This window comes from Pararge aegeria, chromosome 15 (assembly GCF_905163445.1).
Source record: "Pararge aegeria chromosome 15, ilParAegt1.1, whole genome shotgun sequence".
NCBI lineage: Eukaryota > Metazoa > Arthropoda > Insecta > Lepidoptera > Nymphalidae > Pararge > Pararge aegeria.
The window spans coordinates 17,621,509-17,640,150 of NC_053194.1; the positions used below are offsets into that span (position 1 = coordinate 17,621,509).

Consider the following 18,642-nt stretch of genomic DNA (forward strand, 5'->3'; position numbering starts at 1 on the left):
TGGGTGTTTATCTGTATAGGTACTATAAGTACTTTTATGTATGTTATTAATAAAATTATGCATCAGTCATCTTAGCCATAACAAACACTACGCTTACATTGAAGATGTCGATGCGTGTATTGTCGATATACAAGGTGTAAATGAAAACCGAAATAAAACTTAACAGGCTTTAGAGGTACATTTTGTGCTGCCTCTGAGACTTATCTGTGAAATAGAAAACTTAATATTTTTTGAGTATGTAAACCCCTGCCATAGTTTTTTCTGAAAGAAATAAGATGCAGCCCTAACATCACATGCAAAATTAAAATCGTGTGCCTCCCGTCACTTTATTATATACGCGTCGCTTAGCGTAGGTATTATGCGCGTGATAGTCTTTTATCTCCAATAGGGTTGTCATAAGTAAACACTTATAATGTTTTGAATTCGTTTGTTTGTTAAATTAAATATGCTTCTTTTGAGCTAATATTTTTACAGTGTGATTTTATGAAAATATTCGTTCAATATTATTTCTTAATTCTATTACACGTTGTATATTTATATTTAAAAAAAAAATTACGCTACCACCTTCAAATATTTCTATATTCAAATAGGCAGATAGATGTTGTTTTTGATGCGAAGGTATAGGTTTATTGCATACAAAATATGTGCATAGTAGTGAAATAATGGCTATAACTAACATTGGAGGGTTCCAAACGCGCCTGTCTAAAAAGCCCACAAGCCGGGTTTTCTTTTTGCTATAACCTCAAATTATCATTTAATTAAATTTAAAAGCATCCTGGTTAGAGCTGAGCTGAATTCTGAGTATTTACAAGAAGCCGCAGGCATAAGTAAGTTGCAAGACAAACGTGTGGTTGAGACACAATAGATATTGAGATAACTTATCAGTATTTTGTTATCAGCTGATGAAGATAACGTGTCAGTGCGTGTTGGCGCTCGAGTGGAAAACCATGTGTCGCATAACTTAGAGCCATGGTGAGTCATTTTTATATTTAATACCATATTTTATAGAAGATATTGATGTTGGGAAAGAAAAACTAAGTCGCTTGCCGCCTTTTTCTCGGTAGAATTTGCCATCCGAACCGGTCGTAGGGTCACTATAAACGGATATACTTAACGTTTTAAAAGTGCTTATAGAGTATGCCTATTCGAAATAAATTGACGGCCAATTGGTGCAGTGGGCAGCGTCCCGGTTTTTGAGTCCAGGGCTGTGGGTTCGATTTCCACAAATGAAAAATGTTTGTTTGATCAACATGAACGTTTACCAGTGTCTGGGTTTTTATCTGTGTTTAAAAGTATTTATGTGTATTATTCATGAAAATTTTCTTTCATCTTAGTATCCTTAATTTTGGGGCTAGATAGCGAAGTGTTTGTTTATTTAAGAACGATTTTATCTACTGGTAATTATCTGGCTGGCCATTATTTGTGAACACATCACTAGCGCAATGCAGAATCTTTGTGGCGCCATCTAGTGTGATAATGTGGAGACTACCAAAAATAGTTTCACCATGCACCATGTCTTATTATTTCTTTTAAAATATGTAATTTTACATATCTTACATGTCTGGCCAGTCCTTAACTTTAACTACATACATAGTCACATAGGTATTGTGTTTATAAACTCACGTAGTTTTGCTTCCCAGTTTCTGTCTCTTTTAACTTCCCGCATTCAATTCATAAAAGTTAAAAATATAATAAGATAAAATCTTCTACAATAAGAAAAAAAAACTGTTAAAATCAGGCTGGTTGGTAGCTCCTGAGATTAAATCATTGTAACGTACAAAGTCTTGAGTTGCAATACTTAAAATTTACAAGAATATATCCTCAAAATTACCGAACGGAAAATGAAGCAGAGGTAACAAACTACAACTCAACGAGGTTGCCAGGTTACTTGGGCAGAGACCCACTAAAGGGATGAACTTCTTAGCATTCCTTGAATTTCCTTGGATTCAACGTGCGGGTGCCGAGACTATGGTGAGGCACTGGAGAAACTCCGAGCAGCTTGGTAGTAGGTTTGACCCTCTTATGACGTACGTCAATGCTATTTCTTGCTCCTTAAAAATAAAGGCTAGTTGGCGGTCTGAGTACCCGCCAAGACACTTAACTAGTTTATTAATTAGAAGATTATACCGCTTTCTTCATGAAAGTCATCACGTACACGGTGTGCTCGAAATGCTCTAACATTTCGCGCACTCTCGCTGCTTAGTTATCTGATTCATTATCATCAAAAATTCAACCGAGTTACGTCCACTGCTGGGCATAGATATTTTGTAGGGCGTTCAAAAATCCATGGTCCTGGGCCGCTTATTTTCAGCGGCTTCCAGGGACTCGCTTGATGTCATCTGTCCACCTCGTTGGGGGCCGATCTACGCTGCGTTTACTCTGCTGGGTCGCCATTCCAGCACCTTAAAACCCCATCGTCCATCGGTTCTCTGAGCTATGTGCCACCTTAGCTTAGCCGCTCGCTGAGACATGTCGGTAACTCTTCAAAGGATCTTCTCAATTCTGATTTGATAATGATCTGATTGCTCAGCTATAACTAATCGACATTTTGAATAAAATATAAGCTTAGAGATAATTCTGCATAGTATGTAGATAAATTATAGCATTGTTGCAATTAAGCAGTGATAGCCTAGTGGCTAGGACTTCAGAATTACTTTGGGGGAGCCGAGTTCGAATCTAAGCACCCACCACCAACCTTTCCAGGTTATGTGCGATTTATTCAATTAAAATATCACATGCTTCAACTGTGAAGGAAAACATTGTCAGGAAACTTGCATGCCTGCGAGTTGGCTAGCTGTGGTGTCGACTGATACGCTCTTGACCCGTGTGGTGGACTAAGGCCTTAACCCTTCTCATGTATGGGGGACTCGTGCCCTGCAGTGGGCTGTTAGTGGTTTTATATGAAGATGATGATGATGATCGTAAAATAACTTAGTATACTCTTTGGCTAGCCGTAAATATACTAAGAATGTAAAAAAATTAATGCTCACCCTGGCTGCTTGTGATGCCCTCCTGCGTTGCTAAATTTCTCCAGGCCAAGGTCTTTTAGTAGGTCAAAGAGAGATTTTGGTTGTATACTTCTCGCTCTTTTTAATGTTAGTGTTATTTTTGAGACGTACTTAGTAAGAATTTCCCTATCGTGTGAGAACGTGTCACAGCTATCGACGGTATCGTGACGTACATGAGATAAACCTGTGGCTTCGTGGCACGCTATCGATGTATCGGTACGCGTGGTTTAAGTGTTTATAGCACTGGAAATAGACGCTAAGATAAACCGGAATTAATATTAGAATCCAAATCCGGAACCCAAGGGAAGGAGTATAAAGGACTACGTCATCGATAAAAGCTCAGGATTGAATTATTGCTCTAAACAGGTTGTTCTCCTAATATTTTTAAATGACAATGTGAGATGGTGATAAAAAAAACACCTGGCATGGGCTTCTTGTTAGACCAGGGCGCGTTTGGAACCCTCATAGCTTAGTTTTAAGTTAGCGAATATGGTTATCGCCATCATCTTACTACCGTTTGCTTCTCATGTAATGTACGGATCAAAAGTGCTACCTATAGTCCTACTTGAAGAAAGATATTTTTGACTTTGACTTTAACTACAGTTTAACGACTTTGTTTGCAATGATTTGACCAAAACTTGCCTTGAGTAAATGATTAGAGAGCAACGTTAGATCCACATTTTGGAAGACAGCGTAGGTAACCTGTGCCAACATGGCTTCCTACAAAAAATATGATTAGGTATGAAGGTATATTATGATTTTTTGCTATTTCAGGATACGGAAACGATAATAATCGTGAGCGTGTTCGGCGCGGCATTACTGCTGCTGTTGCTGATCAGCATCGTGCTATGCGCGCAGCTCTCAGGTCTACGCCGCAAGCTCAATGAGCTCAGCACAGGAGGACGACTGCGAGTTCAGTTAGTACCCACTTTACTTACTTATTTACTATATCCATACGACTTCTTCACTTTTACTAGTATAACTAGCTGATATCCTCATTCTTCGTCCGCGTTTATTAAGGTTTCCCACAAATCCCGTACAAACCATTTGTTTTCCTAGGGTAAAGAGCATGTTACTCTCCGTCCTTTCAACTACCTCTACGCCAAAATTCAAGTGGATTGGTTGCTTAGGGTGGACGACTATTTCCTTTGATCTGGTACAAATTTACTACATTTTTGGAATACAGTTAGTTGAAAGGAAGGAAAGTAACATTCTATCCTAGGGAAATCAACAGTTTTGTAAGAAAATTTTAAAAACTTGGATGCAGCAGGCGAGAAGCGATCCCATAACCCGAGGCCGAAAGCGAGGCCGTTGTCAAAAGCGACAACGTTGTCTACATGACTAAATAGACGTAAAGGTACTTCGTAATGTTTCCAGAAAACTGAAGATGAACTCCGACAAGAACCACGCGTTCCACAACCCTGGTCTGACGCCCGACGAGGAGCTATCTCGTCGCGGCTACTCCATGTACCAGGTGCCTGACGACGACGTCGAGAGCGGCAGAGGCACGGAGCGGTACGTGTTAGATTGCTAAGGAGCCGTCTTCCACACTCCTGCTCGTTAGTCGTCGAGAGGTCAAGTTACTACTATTTCATTTACCAAGAGCCTGAGGAAGACGTTAACTGATGCAAGGCAAAGGGATAGAATGGGTCGATGCGTTAAACAACCAAGATCTGACTTCTTAGAGGTCTATCACCAGACATAGAAAATGCATTCAAGTTGATTTAATCTTACATTTTACTAGTTCTCAATTATGTCGAATTTGAAACATCCACAATGGACCAGCTTATCGGAGACCCGTATCCTGTCATCACCATCATCATCATCATCAACAGCCTACAAGCATCCACTGCTGAACATAGGCCTTTCCAAGAGCACGCCACCACACACGGTCCTCCGCCTTTCTCATCCAGCCGCTTCCAGCCACATTTTTAAGGTCATCTGTCCAGCGGGCTGGAGATAGTCCCACAGTGCGCTTACCGATTCGCAGTCTCCACTCTAGAACACGTCTGCCCCAACGGCCATCGGTCCTACGACAGACATGACCTGCCACTTTAACTTGCTTATCCTTTGAGCTATGTCGGCGACCTTTGTTCTTCTACGGATTTCGTATCCTGTAGTAAGCCGGTAATGGGCTGATATGATGATAAACATGGAACATCTTCACGACAATAAAAAAACTTAACTGCCTATAGACTAAATCACGATTAAGAGTATATGGTCATGACATTGGACATTGCAATCTAATATGGACCTTCTTAATATTTAGCTATCACAGCTCGCCGAATAGCATAGTGCCAGTATTTCTAAATTTTTAGCACAGGTGGTCGCAGACTTTACTCCTTAGGCTGTATGTTCCTCCTACTTCATTTAAGCCATTTCAACGTCCAAATCTGGTTCTTAAAATTCGTTTTACGGTTTAAAATAATCATACTAACGTGGAATTTCTTTAGTCAGACGGGTGGGCAGTTCGTAGAAGAGCTGGCGAGAGAACTGGAAAACCGACAACAGAAGCAGAACAACACTCCAAGCTTCCTTCTGCAGGGGATAGAAGAGAACAAGAAGAGAAGAAACAACCCGATTGCGAACAACAACAATCGGCAGAGCGAAACCAATCCCAATTTTATATACTGAACTACTACAATCCACAAAGTTAAAAACGTTTAGAACCATTTTGCAAAGGAAGAGATTAATGATTATTGCAAAGATAAACAAGAGACTCAGAATAATTGACAATATTCCTCTTATAGAAATATAAGAAAAGCTACAATGGTACCAGAGGTCTAATTTAAAATCAAATTTTTTACTGGCGGAAGATAATCAATAGGTAATTCCCAGCACACCAGACATTCGTTGTTGCCCAGAGGATCCCTCCAACATTGTCTGTTCACATAGTGAAGGGCTACCGACATTGCAATTACGGTCGGAAGTTCCGCTCAGCTTCTTCGGGTCCCAACGCCAATAGTCCATGTGCTTTACCTATTGCCACTTTACCGCAATATATTACAAAGCCTGGTAATCTAACTTCTGTTCAGTTATGAGATAAATTATTTTTGATTATCTTAACCTTGAGAATTTTTGTTCTTTTAATAATAGACTTTCTGCAAACATCAGCCAAATATTATGGCTGCCACGTTTTTTAAAAAATTGTGCTAGACTTAAACACAGAGGACGCAAAATTGTGTTTATTTCTAATACAATAAACATTACCTATGAGAATTGAGAGATGATGCAGTAAATATTTCTTCTAATTATTTCTAAAATATAATAATTTAACTACAATAAGATCCAGATGAATAATTTGTAAGATTTTAAAATAAATTCAGTTTATTTTAAAGGTATTTTTACTCGAAATCGAAAGTCACCATAATGTCTACACTACCAACAGTAGGTATTTAATTAAAAATATTCAGAGCAATTTCAAATCTTTATTCTTAAAACTATAACATGAAATTAAATCCTTATAATGTTAAAAGTTAGGGAATATTAAATTATGTTATTGCATACTTATCTGTATATTTATTATGTCTAAGTATACGTAACAAAATTGGACCATAAAGTCACTGATAAATTATATTTACATCAAATATCAACTTAGCACTGTGGGTGAGATGCTAAACATGTGACTATCGCAATGGATGTATTTGTAGTATTCTCGCTTAAGATATTTAGCCGATTACCATTGAGATACCATTTTCACATTGAAAATATCATTCTATAGCACTCAATTTACCAGTACGCAATTTTTTACACAGAACAATTAAATAGTGATAAATAAATACTTAGCTACTTATTAAAATCTCAGTATTATAGTAAATTGAAAACAATCAATCTTTCTCCCCTTATTAATTTTGCATTTATGGCTGTTCGTTGTACCATTAATTCTTTCTGATTTAAATTTATTATGTTTCATGTAAAACTAGCGTCTAGAATACCGATAGTGCTTTATTTTTCTTATGTAAGGTCTCGTACTAACACGTACGGAAGGGCTTCGGCATCTGCCAGTAACGCATCTAGATTTTATACTGTTACCATTTAAAAACCTCACTTTACTCCTATTTCTACTTCTAGAATACCTTAATCCATCACTTTCATCTGATGCATGCTTTTTTCCCTTCGGTCTTACATTAAAGTCTTCTTCTTCAGTAGATTCCGTACCTTTATTTGCTTCATGTGCATCTAATATATCTTGAATACTTCTGTATGCTTCATCCGCTTCTCCTTCCGAGTCAACTTCTGTATAAGGTTTAAATTTGGTTTTCAATTTCTTTGGAACCTCATACTTTTCTTTACTAGAATGCTCCAAATGTTTCAAGTAATTATAGGTTTCTGGATCAGTTGATTCGCTTATAGGCTTAAAGTCTGAGAAACTTATGAACTGTAGGGCTGAAGAAGGTTTACTTTTTTCGGAGTATAGTGACTTGGCAAATAGTTTGGCATACCTGTCGCTCATATCATAGGCGTGAGGATCAAATTCCAGAATATTCTTCCCATTGGTTAAATATCTTTCTCTCTTATCTGAAGCCTCGATGGCGATTGGGTTTTTGAAATCCAAGCCATAAGTAATACCCGCTGGGATAGTGGTTCCGTACAGTTCCTTGTCGGACGTCTTTCCGTATATCTGATCGAAAACTTTGTAGTCGTCTGTCCAGAACTGGGATATTCCTGAAACAGAAATAAAATTCTTTAAATATTGTACAAATCACTCAGCTGTATCCTCTTTCTCTCTTTTGGAAGTTTCTAGTTACTGAAGCAAATATAAGTATGAAAATATGTCCCATATATTTTGTTCCCTTAAAAGTATTAATCACCCCCGCTCTGTATACAACGTGTAACAGAATTACGAACTAATATTGAAGGATGTATAAGTATATTACATAAGTGATCAGCCTGTCAAAATAATAAATCAAAAGAAGCATATTTATTTCACCATACAAACGAATTCAAAAAAGGGTTTACTTATGACAACCCTATTGAAGATAAAAGACGGACACGGGCATAGCACCTATGCCCGTGTCCACGCGTATTTATAATAAAAGTAACAGGAGTCACTTGATCTGATTTCTTTTAGTAAAAACTCTGGTTTCATAGACATTTAAACTTTGTATGGATGGTTTCCCACTTACCTACCACCACGTGGGTCATCTGCGTGGTTCGAGACATAATATTAATCCTTACATAAGAGTTCTCGTTACTATTATTATGATGCGAAATCGTGTTTTTTTTATTTATTTCATTGTCCTCTCTTAACGCCCTTATCTAGCAACCAATTAACTTGATAATACACATAGAGTTAGTTGGAAGGGCGGATAACGGACCATTGACGTACATAGAGGGTATGCACAGGGTATGCAGATGATATAAAATGAAGAACATCTCCAGTACGAGTTATATATACTTAAGAGTAGGCTTTTTGTAACTCTTACATTGCTTATTTGCATACCCTGTGCATATCCTTTATGCACGCCACTGCAAAGCACGTACTTTTTATTCCAGGATAAATACAGTTGTAAACGCGGACGAACACTCTGGGCAACAGCTAGTTTTGCTATAAAGAACTATATGCTATAAAGAACATCTATATCTTGCCATTTACAGGCATAGTTTTAGAGATAACAATTATCTACTTAAATTACAGGAAGATACGGGAGGAGTTTCTTTGATGAGTAACGTATCATGGCCGATATAGCATTATGTTACGACCCTTACGTAACGCAGGTGAATCTTCGGGAAACAGGTAGTCACTTAAGATCGTGTTATAGTAGATTATGAATCTAGTATTGTAACATTGCATTTTACAGTCGAGGCGGTATAATCTGTATTATCCGGTATTATATTATATAGTTATATTTATATGTATATATATTTTATTTATATATTTGTATAATTTTAAATCTTATTTATTGCACCACCTACCTCTTTTCTATGTTATTTCCTTTTACGCCATTGGTTGCCTGGAAGAAATCGCTATGTAGCGATAAGGCCACGAAATTGTAACAGTAACTACTTTTTTTCTTTGGTGTACAATAAAAGTGTATTCATTACCCGGCTCAATTAAAAGTGGTCCATCTTCATACATCAACTTGCAGTGAGGAGCAAACTAAACTTAATCGGGTTATCATATTAAATTTAAACACGCGTGTCTAATATCTTTGATTATGAGCCTTATATCCATGCAATAAGGTTCTTGTAGCAAGTGTGATGAAAAGTATATAACTTTTGCCGTCTTACGGGACAGTTCGCTCGAATATGTTATTCTTCATATAGATACAAGAAGCAAACCACACACCGTATAGTTGTAAAATAACAGTGCATAATTTCACGCTCACTTTCGCAAATACTCGTATATACCTAGCTATAAAATCTTAATTATCTTTAAACTCGAAAAGTACTGACAAAGTGCTTTCGATTAACAGTTCCATAACATTGAGAGTGTTTTTAATTTTATTTGGTGAATCTTACTCTCAGTGCCTCTTTCATTCGGTAGTCATTTAGAATTATCTTCCATTAAAACAAGCTGTAGCCAAAAATCAAGCTAATTGGTAAGTAGTTTAGTTAGGGCTTAAAGAAATAACAAACAAAAATATATTTTTACTTTTATAATATTAGTAGGGATGACAAGCCAGCATTTAAATATTGGATAGAAGCAGGCGTTGCTTTGCGGAATTCCATGATATATTATGAAAATTATGCTTAATTTGAAGCATCTGTATGGATGGAGAATCTTTATGGTGTAAGTAATTTATAATTTCTTCAATCTTTATACTCCTCACCAAACAAATCTACAGCAATATACTCTCTCTCTTCTTATCCGGAGCATCCTCAGGAAATTATGACTTTACAATGATTCATTATAAATGTAAGGGTATATTCCCAAAGACTGGTGTACTCCAGTATAAAGATTGAAGAAAGTATAAATAACACCATACAGATTCTCCTGCTTTTGCTTTGAGTAAAGCAAATTAATCTTAATTTTCATGAAGCCAGCATTGACTTTGGTAAGTCTTGTATTTCTGTAGCTCAAGTTAAAGCAGGATCAAAGAAAGGAATCGTTGGAACTCTTCTTTTCCTAGTGCAAGTACATACATTATAGTATCTACCTCTGCTCTAAACAGCCTGTTTACAGCCCTTGTTATGTCAATGTTATCCGAAGTCAATTATTATATTATGAAATCGCAGACGGACTATCCAAACCAATTTATAAAAACGTATACACGAGAAAAATTACGTAAGTACCTAATTGATGTTCACTTGTAAACATTGCAGGTACACTTTTACCATGACTATAAGTTTTTTTGTACTCGTTAGTAGTTATTTGAGACGCAGGCTCGGCTAATACTTATTGAAAAGGTATTGGTATGTAACAAGCATGTTGGTACCTATTTTATATTACGATTTCCGGGTCTTACGTAAGCCGGTAAGAAACTCGACAGTAATCTTTTCCAACATAAACAATTTACAATCATTATTATATCTTGTTAAGGTTGTATTATCTATTAACATCGGACACGAAAGACGAAAGGTTCTGAGCAATATGATCGCTCGAAAGTTTTCTTTCTTGGAAGTCTTTAGCAACGTCTCTACTCTACAACCTTAATGGACTCTGCGTTAAAAGATTCTTCCATTGCTCTTTTATTTTACAGTTATATGTGACGGACCAATCAGATGTCCTACCTGATGGTAAGTAGAAAACCATCGCCTATAAGTAGAGTAACACTTCGCAGGGCATGCAAGGACTACGTCCTGCAACGTACCGTCCCGTGTCGATCAACCTGAGGTGTTGGTTAAACCTCATACGCCCGTAATTACTCTGGCAACCACGCCCTTCAGACCGGAACACAACATTGTAATAATGCTGCTTATCGGCAGAAATAAACATGGTGGTAGTACTACCCCTACTAGTTTTTATGTTAATTTAGTTTTAAATCCTAATATTAACTAATGTTTGTTGTACCACCTACTTATTTCGTATAGCATTTTCATGTATGCCTTTGGTTGCCTGGCAGAGATCGCTATTTAGCGATAAGGCCGCCAAATTGTACGTTCTACCTTATTGTGCTGTTGTATTTGTATCTCTGTAAACTTTCCAATAAAAGTGCATTCATTCATTCATTCATACCCCGTAGCTCTGTCATGTCTCTACTACTACAGTTCATGCAAAGAACACGTCATACAAAGTACCACGCTGCGTCCATCAACCTAAGGCATAGGTGTTAAACCTTATGTGCTTGTAATAACACCGGCAATTACGCCCTTCAGACCGAAACACAGCATTGCTGCATAGCGGCAGAAGTAAACATGGCGGCAATACTTCCCCTGACGAGCGCTGTCTTTCCTACTACTAAGAACTTGTAAACCAATACGTTTGGCATCTTGATAAACCCCATCCACCCATCAAAACTTTGGTCGACCGTTACTTGTACAACTGCAGGGCTTGCACAGGCAGAAGTCAAAAATGATATCCCCCGATTATACCCCCTCTGATAGGGGATATGATAAACGTGTTCACCTGCTAAAGCACGCGAACGTATAATAGGAGAAGTTTACCCCCGTTTCTTATTACACATATATTATTTGGATATTATTTCCAGTTGTGCGCCAGTGCTCTGAGCAGTGGCATGCACTTTATACATGCACAAAAGCACTGCATACCCTAAAATTGATATATATCTCGTATAGCAGGAGGATTTTTGCCGTTTTATGCAATTTTCCTGCTGTATGCATACCCTGGTAAGAAACCAAGTGCACGCCACTGGCTCTGAGAGTTAATAAAATTGTGGGAGAAGATAACTTTTATCCGTTACCCGGGAAGATAATGATCGTCTGCCCATGCTAGCCGTGCTGGGGTTCCACCCTCCCTGGCGCAGTGGTCTTATAAGTGGGTGAGCCTGTGTTCGGTTCCCGGTAGAGGAAAAGTTAGGACTTTGCAATGATTGATATTAATTTTGTATTCATGTGTGAGGTTTTAGCCGCGGCTAGTTATAAATAAATTAAAGTCTAAAGTCAACAGAGTGATAGGAAGAGGTTTAGCTGTTAGGCACTACCTAGCCTAGCTAAGAGTCCGTAAGGATTTTCTCTTTTGTTTAAACTAATTTCGGGCCAAAGTTCTACTTATACATCAAGCCATTACAGCCGTTCTAAAGTTATATAAGTTAGTATACTTAACTAAGCAATCACAACTTAATTTTGATATAGAGTTAGTTGGAAGGACGTAGAGTTTGTATTCCTGGGATAAAAAATAGTTTCCACACGGTTTGTGGCTACGGCTAGTTTTTGTTGTGATATGAATTTATGTATCTGTGATAGTTGACAGTTTAGATTATGGTTGTTGTCTTTGGCTAATATGTTAGTACTTAGGAAAAAGAATTCAAGTAACAAAATGGTGTAACGGAAAAGTTTAATAAAAGTAATAAAAAAGTTCTGATTAATTAGTTTGTTTTGTTTAGTTTAGTTTATCCACTTTGCAAAATAAAAACAAAAATTTAAATTTTAAACTTTTGGCGATACTTTTTTTTTTAATTTAAAAATTTGACATAATATGTGTAATTTGAATTTAACGGCACATTTATGTCTAAAATATTTCAATAATCCGTGCCCTGTACAATTAGTGTATTGTCGGTTGCGCTGGAGGCGGTAATGGCTCGACTTCTGTGGTAGAGGAAACAGAAATAGATGTGTGAAGCAAAAAAGATTGCCAATCTTACCAGGAGTCTTGATGTCTGTTGCGAACACGGTGGATAGCAGAAACACGCAACCGAGTGTAGGCCGTGTGAACATCTGGAAATTGTAGCATTTTTATTATCATTTCCGTATTCAACAACAACTAGTTCTTACAAATATTTAGCTCAATAAGTCTACATGAGAAGAAGCAGCGTAAAACGAGGAATAGTTACAGTTACAGTAATAGTTATAGAACCTACGTTGAAATTGCGGCAAATCTTTACGGAGGTTCACCAGCGATTTTACACAATTTAGAGAAATCTCTATCTCATCAAATTGCAAACACAAATTCTAATCTATCATCAGAACAGGATGTGGGAAAAATGAGGTTCTAAAAACATAAACAATAATAACATTTAGTCATATACCTAGTTCTTTATAGGGAACAAATTTATCCACCCATATGTAAGTACTGTATTATACAGTAAACAAAATGAACAATTATCTCTAATGCGCCAAGTATACCACCATAGTTTCCTAACTTATTTATTTAAATTTTACGATAAAATAAAAAATAAACTATATACCATACATATTATGTTTTATTTTAATTAACTAATTTATACTTAGCTCGAGGATCCTCAGCAATTAGCATGAATCAAAAAATCAAACTAACGCTTATACTAAGTGACCTATGTAAAGTATCTAGGTACATAATTTTTTGTTCAATTACTTGTATACTTAATTTGGTCCTACGATTAATAATATTTAGATATATTTATTTTATCAGCACCATTGCTATACAATATATTAAACTTATATTGTTATTATATCGTTGTGAAATAAAATTTATTGTAGAATGGTAGAATCACTACAAACAGACTGTTTTGGCGTTTGAAAAACGCTATTTTAAAGTTAGATTTTGTATAATCCTATTATTTTTAATGAATGTATAAACCTACCTTCGAAGTTTCGGATAAACAACACTATATAAACATAATCACGTGACTTTTCTCGCGTGCGGTTGCGGAACAAATGCGCTAAGACAAAGCGCGGTTACCTTTATAAGTTCGAGGGGATAACGAACTGTAGCCAATACTCGCCGCCTTGCTGGGACGATTTCCACTTTTTACATTTTATTCCACGATAAGTTAGCCCTTGACTGCATACTCACCTGTAGTAATGATGCAGTCTAAGGTGATAGCGGTTTAAGCTGTTGGAGTCCCATACACCTGATAGGTTTGCACGCGACTTAGAGTAGGGTTAGGCGACGTAGGGTGGTAACTAGCCACGGCCGAAGCCTCGCACAAGACCACACCAGAGAAAATTCAGAAATTATAAATTCACAAGTTGGCTCTGCTGATTATTGAACCTGGGAACTCCACTCATAAGACCACAGTACTCAACACTGCGCCAAGGTGGTCTTTAAAAACCTCTCCATTAATTCACTTGAAATATTAAGCGATATTTCTAGATTAATTATCGACTTCTCTTTCGGGGGGCCGAGTTCGAATCCCAGCACGCACCTCTAACTTTTCTTAGTTATGCCAGTTTTAAGCAATTAAAATATCACTTGCTTCAACGGTGAAGGAAAACATCGTGAAGAAACCTGCATGCCTGAGAGTTCTCCATAAAGTTCTCAAAGGCGAGTGGAGTCCACCAATCTGCAATGGGCCAGCGTGGTGGACTACGGCCTTAACCCCTTCCCAATGTGGGCGGAGACCGGTGCCCTGTAGTGCGCCGGTAATGGGTTATACCGACGGCCGACGATGATGATTAAATCCCACTGCTGGGCATAGGCCGCGTGTGTCTGGTAGGAGGCGGAATTAGAGAATAGACCCACCACGCTTTTACAGTGCGAGTTTGTGGACTTTTACACATGCCCGTCTTAGTAACCAGAACCGATGACTAACGTGTTCAAAATTTTTAGATGTTTGACCAGCTCGGTGACTGACGTTAATTATTCATATCTCGCTACTGTATTACAGAGGCCTCTTATCTACTTAGCATGAGAGAGGATTATAGATCCACAACGCTGTACCATTGAAGTTTGGTGGAATTAAACGATTTTTATTTAGTGAGACACTGCCAAGATCTTCATTCCGGGCTGATACTGCGAAATTTTAACATAAAAGACCAATGTCTAACAAGGCTCAATAGAGATAGTCAACAGTTTATTCAACAGAAAAACAGTTTTACTACATCCCATGCAAGAATATGCAATTCTTGTTACTCTTTCCTCGTAGAAAGCCGGCAACTAAAAACAGCTATCTCAGTAGCTAGCTAGGTAGGGTAGGTATACGAGCGAAAGTCAGGTTCAAAATTCTCTCGCCACGTCCTGCGGCCTTCCGAGTTCCGACTTTATTTCCTGCCTACTAGAACCAATTCGTATCTACTAGAATCACTACTAGTTTATTGCTTGACTTGTATGAATGCCTGAACTACCTACTAGATAAAATTGAGTCGATACTTTGGATTAGAAATTAACTACTTAAAAGAAATGATCTCTTTATTTTGATAACTAGCTGTGAGTGATTTCACCCGCATAAACTACGTAGGTACGGTACAACCTTCCTCAATAGATCAGCTACCGTAAACTTTTCTTTACAGATAAAATAGTTAGTACAGATAGTACCTATAAATGGCGATGTCCTTTTAACATTATTCAACAAATCATTGAGCTGTCGAATACCATATCTACTCTTGCTCAAAGAGTTTCAATCACCCGCTATTTATCATTATTTTTTATTCAACTCATCACACATAATATACATCACAATCTAAATTTAAAGGTTAAGCATAAACTCAAAAAAAATCCGTACATAGGTATTTACAATTTGAAAACGTTAATCGCGTACTTATTACCAATCGCACACGACCGCCCCGCCCCTATCAATTTCACGTTACCTATTTCTTTAAATTCTCAATCGCAAATGACTAGGTACAAATAATTTGTGCCTTAATATAGATAAGTAATGTTGACCCGTCTGAAAATGTATGCGTGCTTGGCAGTTTTCAAGAGAATTTGACACCCGTTCGTCTCAGCTCCTATGACTAAGGAAAAATTGAAATACATAAATAAATAAATATACTACGACGATACACACATTGCCATCTAGCCCCAAAGTAAGCGTAGCTTGTGTTGTGAGTACTAAGATGAATGATGAATATTTTTATGAATAACTAGCGTACCCAGCCCACTTCGCCAGGCTAGATTTTGCTTTATTTTATTTAAACAATAAACTTACATCATTAAATTTTTAATTTAAGTCTCATAATATATTAAATCATTTATTTCTCTCCGTATTCATTCTCTCCTATTCTCTTCTCGAGCAGGTGAAGATCATTATCTACACCCATGTACACCCAACAATAGAATATCATCATAGTAAATAACAAATACAGCTTTATTTGACAGTTTGACAGTTCAAAAATAGGAGTGCTCCGATCGTCACCAAACTTTACAGGATTACTCGCCAGGTCAATCCGGAGATTCCCTGAAAGTTTCATTGAAATCAGTCCAGCCGTTTCGGAGCCTATACGGAACATACCCACCCTTTCTCTTATATCTTTATATATATATAAATCTCCTGTCACGATGTTTGTCCGCGATAGACTCTTAAACTACTTAACCGATTTTAAATTAAATTGGCACACCGTGAGCAGTCTGGTCCAACTTAAGAGATAGGATAGCTTAGATCTTTAATTATAGTCGCAATTTTATTTTATTGCAAATTATTTGTCTATAATTAATTGGCAGTCACATGTTATATATATATACTACTATACTCATTTAAAAGTTTAGCGATACTGAATACTTTAAAAACAAAATCAAACGCAGACGAAGTCGCGGGCAACAGCTAGTCTTTATATATATATTTCTTGTGTGCGTGAGTATGTCACTGAACTCCTCCTAAACGGCTGGACCGATTTGAAAGAATTTTTTGGTATGCGTTTGGGTGGCACCCTGGATGGTTTAGATTCACAAATCAGCCCGACAGACGGCGTTAGGGTCCGCTTGTATAGGTATATAGATATACATAAATACTTATAATAAACATATAAACACCCAGACACTGAAAAACATTCGTGTTCATCACACAAACATTTTCCAGTTGTGGGAATCGAACCCACGGCCTTGGACTCAGCGAGCAGGGTCGCTGCCCGCTGCGCCAATCGGCCGTCATCAACAAAACATCGAAACAGAAAAAATCCCACTGTCAATACAGCCACATGAGGCTTAGCACCTACACCTCAGGATGTTGGACCGAAGGCGTCACTTTGTATGACTTCTGCATTGCAGCAAGTTCAGCTATGTTAATAGACGATTGTTTTCCACTTAAGTTCAAATAAGTGTCTCATCTGCTTGGTAGTGCAATTAATATCTACTTAAAAAAAAAGTGTAATACCACTACCCCAACGACTGAGTTCATCCCCCTTACCAACTTGTATCTATAATTGAACGAAATACATGAAAATCACAGAAATGCGTGGGCGGGTCTTCTAGTAAGTAGGTACATTATAAGTAGCAGGTAGATGATACATATTTGGCAACTTTCATCGTGTTTTAAGACTCTCTACAGTCAACACTTTTATTGCTAACTGGTTTCCGTTTAATGAACACAACTGACTGCCAAGTGATGGTGCAGTTTAATATTGTCTTCGACAAGTTTTCACTTACTACCTACACCATAAGTTTTAAAAAATTAAAAATTAAAAAAACACTTAAAAATTTATAAGATAAAAAAAAACACCCTCGCTTGCGGGGCTTTTGAATAATTATTAATACCATAATTATAATTATTTTAGTAGCAGTGGAGCTTCTTGTGATAGAGCTCGTCCGGGGAAGTACTAACAAGCAGGATTCAGTGACGGCTAAGATAATGGGGCTGGCTGAAAACCAGTGCTGCGCGTTTTAGTTTGCAGCTATACCTACTGAGCAAGCTCCTTTGTCACACATTTTTTTTTTATACTTTATCAATTATTTTATTACACAAATGTAACATTTTACACAAATATGTGACAATAAATACGATTTTTCTTCTTTCTTTCTTAACACCATGCTGGTTTCTGCTGCCAAGCAGCAATGCTGTGTGTGGTCTAAAGGTGTGGTTTCCGATATCATTACAGACACATGAGGCTTAACGCCTACGCCTCAGGTTGACGGACACAGGACGGCACTTTGCATGACGTGTTCTTTCATTCCCTGTGAAAGGCTACTCAGTTTATAGGCAGTGCTTTTCTACTTAACATAAGGTTGTATAAAAAAGTAAATCATCTGATACTATTCGATATACCTATGCCTACCAGAACAACTTAAAGTACTTGACTACACTTCAAGCAGGTAAATAACTCTTTTGTAAAACCGGAGACTCAAACAACGTGTTTTTTGTTCAAAATTTAACAACTTATTATAATAGTCTTACTCTGCAAAACACTTTTGAAGTCAAGTCTGTCTATTTGTAGTGACTCTAACAGTTGGACAGATTCTACAGAATACTGCAGTAAGTACTAAGTAACTCAGCAGCTGTTTTTTTCCAACATTAATTTTCAATTTAACATTCATGTACATATCTTGTGAAAGATGGAAGCGTAGCTGGATGCAAAAGACCTATGTCCATCAGTGGACGTCTATTGGTGGATATGATGATAATGATGATTCATTTTCAAATCCAAGATGGCGTACTTGCGCTTTGTAATAGCCATTGGTGTAGTTTTCCAAGATGCTGAATTTCATGATGACATATATTTTCAAATCCAAGATGGCGGACTTGCACTTTTTACAAAAAAAAAGACATGGGCTTCAGGGCTTTCCAGGATGCTGAATTTGATAATGACTAACAATTAATTATAATTAGGTACAATTAGATAATTTGATTTTGTTACCTCACCCTGAGGTGCCGAAGTGCACCGTGGCTACGCCCTTGGCAGTAGGTACGTGGACTTATGCTTGGATAGATACAATTTCACTTTC

General features: G+C 37.3%; 2 protein-coding genes across 2 annotated transcripts; one reads left to right on the top strand and one right to left on the bottom strand.

The window, feature by feature from the left end:
- Window positions 1-897: 897 nt before the first annotated feature.
- LOC120630027 lies at window positions 898-6,345 on the top strand. Its single transcript, XM_039899149.1, has 4 exons — window positions 898-972; window positions 3,783-3,925; window positions 4,386-4,523; window positions 5,462-6,345. The coding sequence occupies exons 1-4, from the start codon at window positions 970-972 to the stop codon at window positions 5,640-5,642; spliced, it is 465 nt and encodes a 154-aa protein (XP_039755083.1). The 5' UTR covers window positions 898-969; the 3' UTR covers window positions 5,643-6,345.
- Window positions 6,346-6,927: 582 nt separating this feature from the next.
- LOC120629886 lies at window positions 6,928-13,697 on the bottom strand. The gene is made up of 3 exons (XM_039898963.1): window positions 13,631-13,697; window positions 12,713-12,785; window positions 6,928-7,673 (listed from the first exon to the last, which is right to left on the bottom strand). Exons 2-3 carry the CDS (start codon window positions 12,783-12,785, stop codon window positions 6,928-6,930), a joined length of 819 nt encoding a protein of 272 aa, XP_039754897.1. The 5' UTR covers window positions 13,631-13,697.
- Window positions 13,698-18,642: the final 4,945 nt, after the last annotated feature.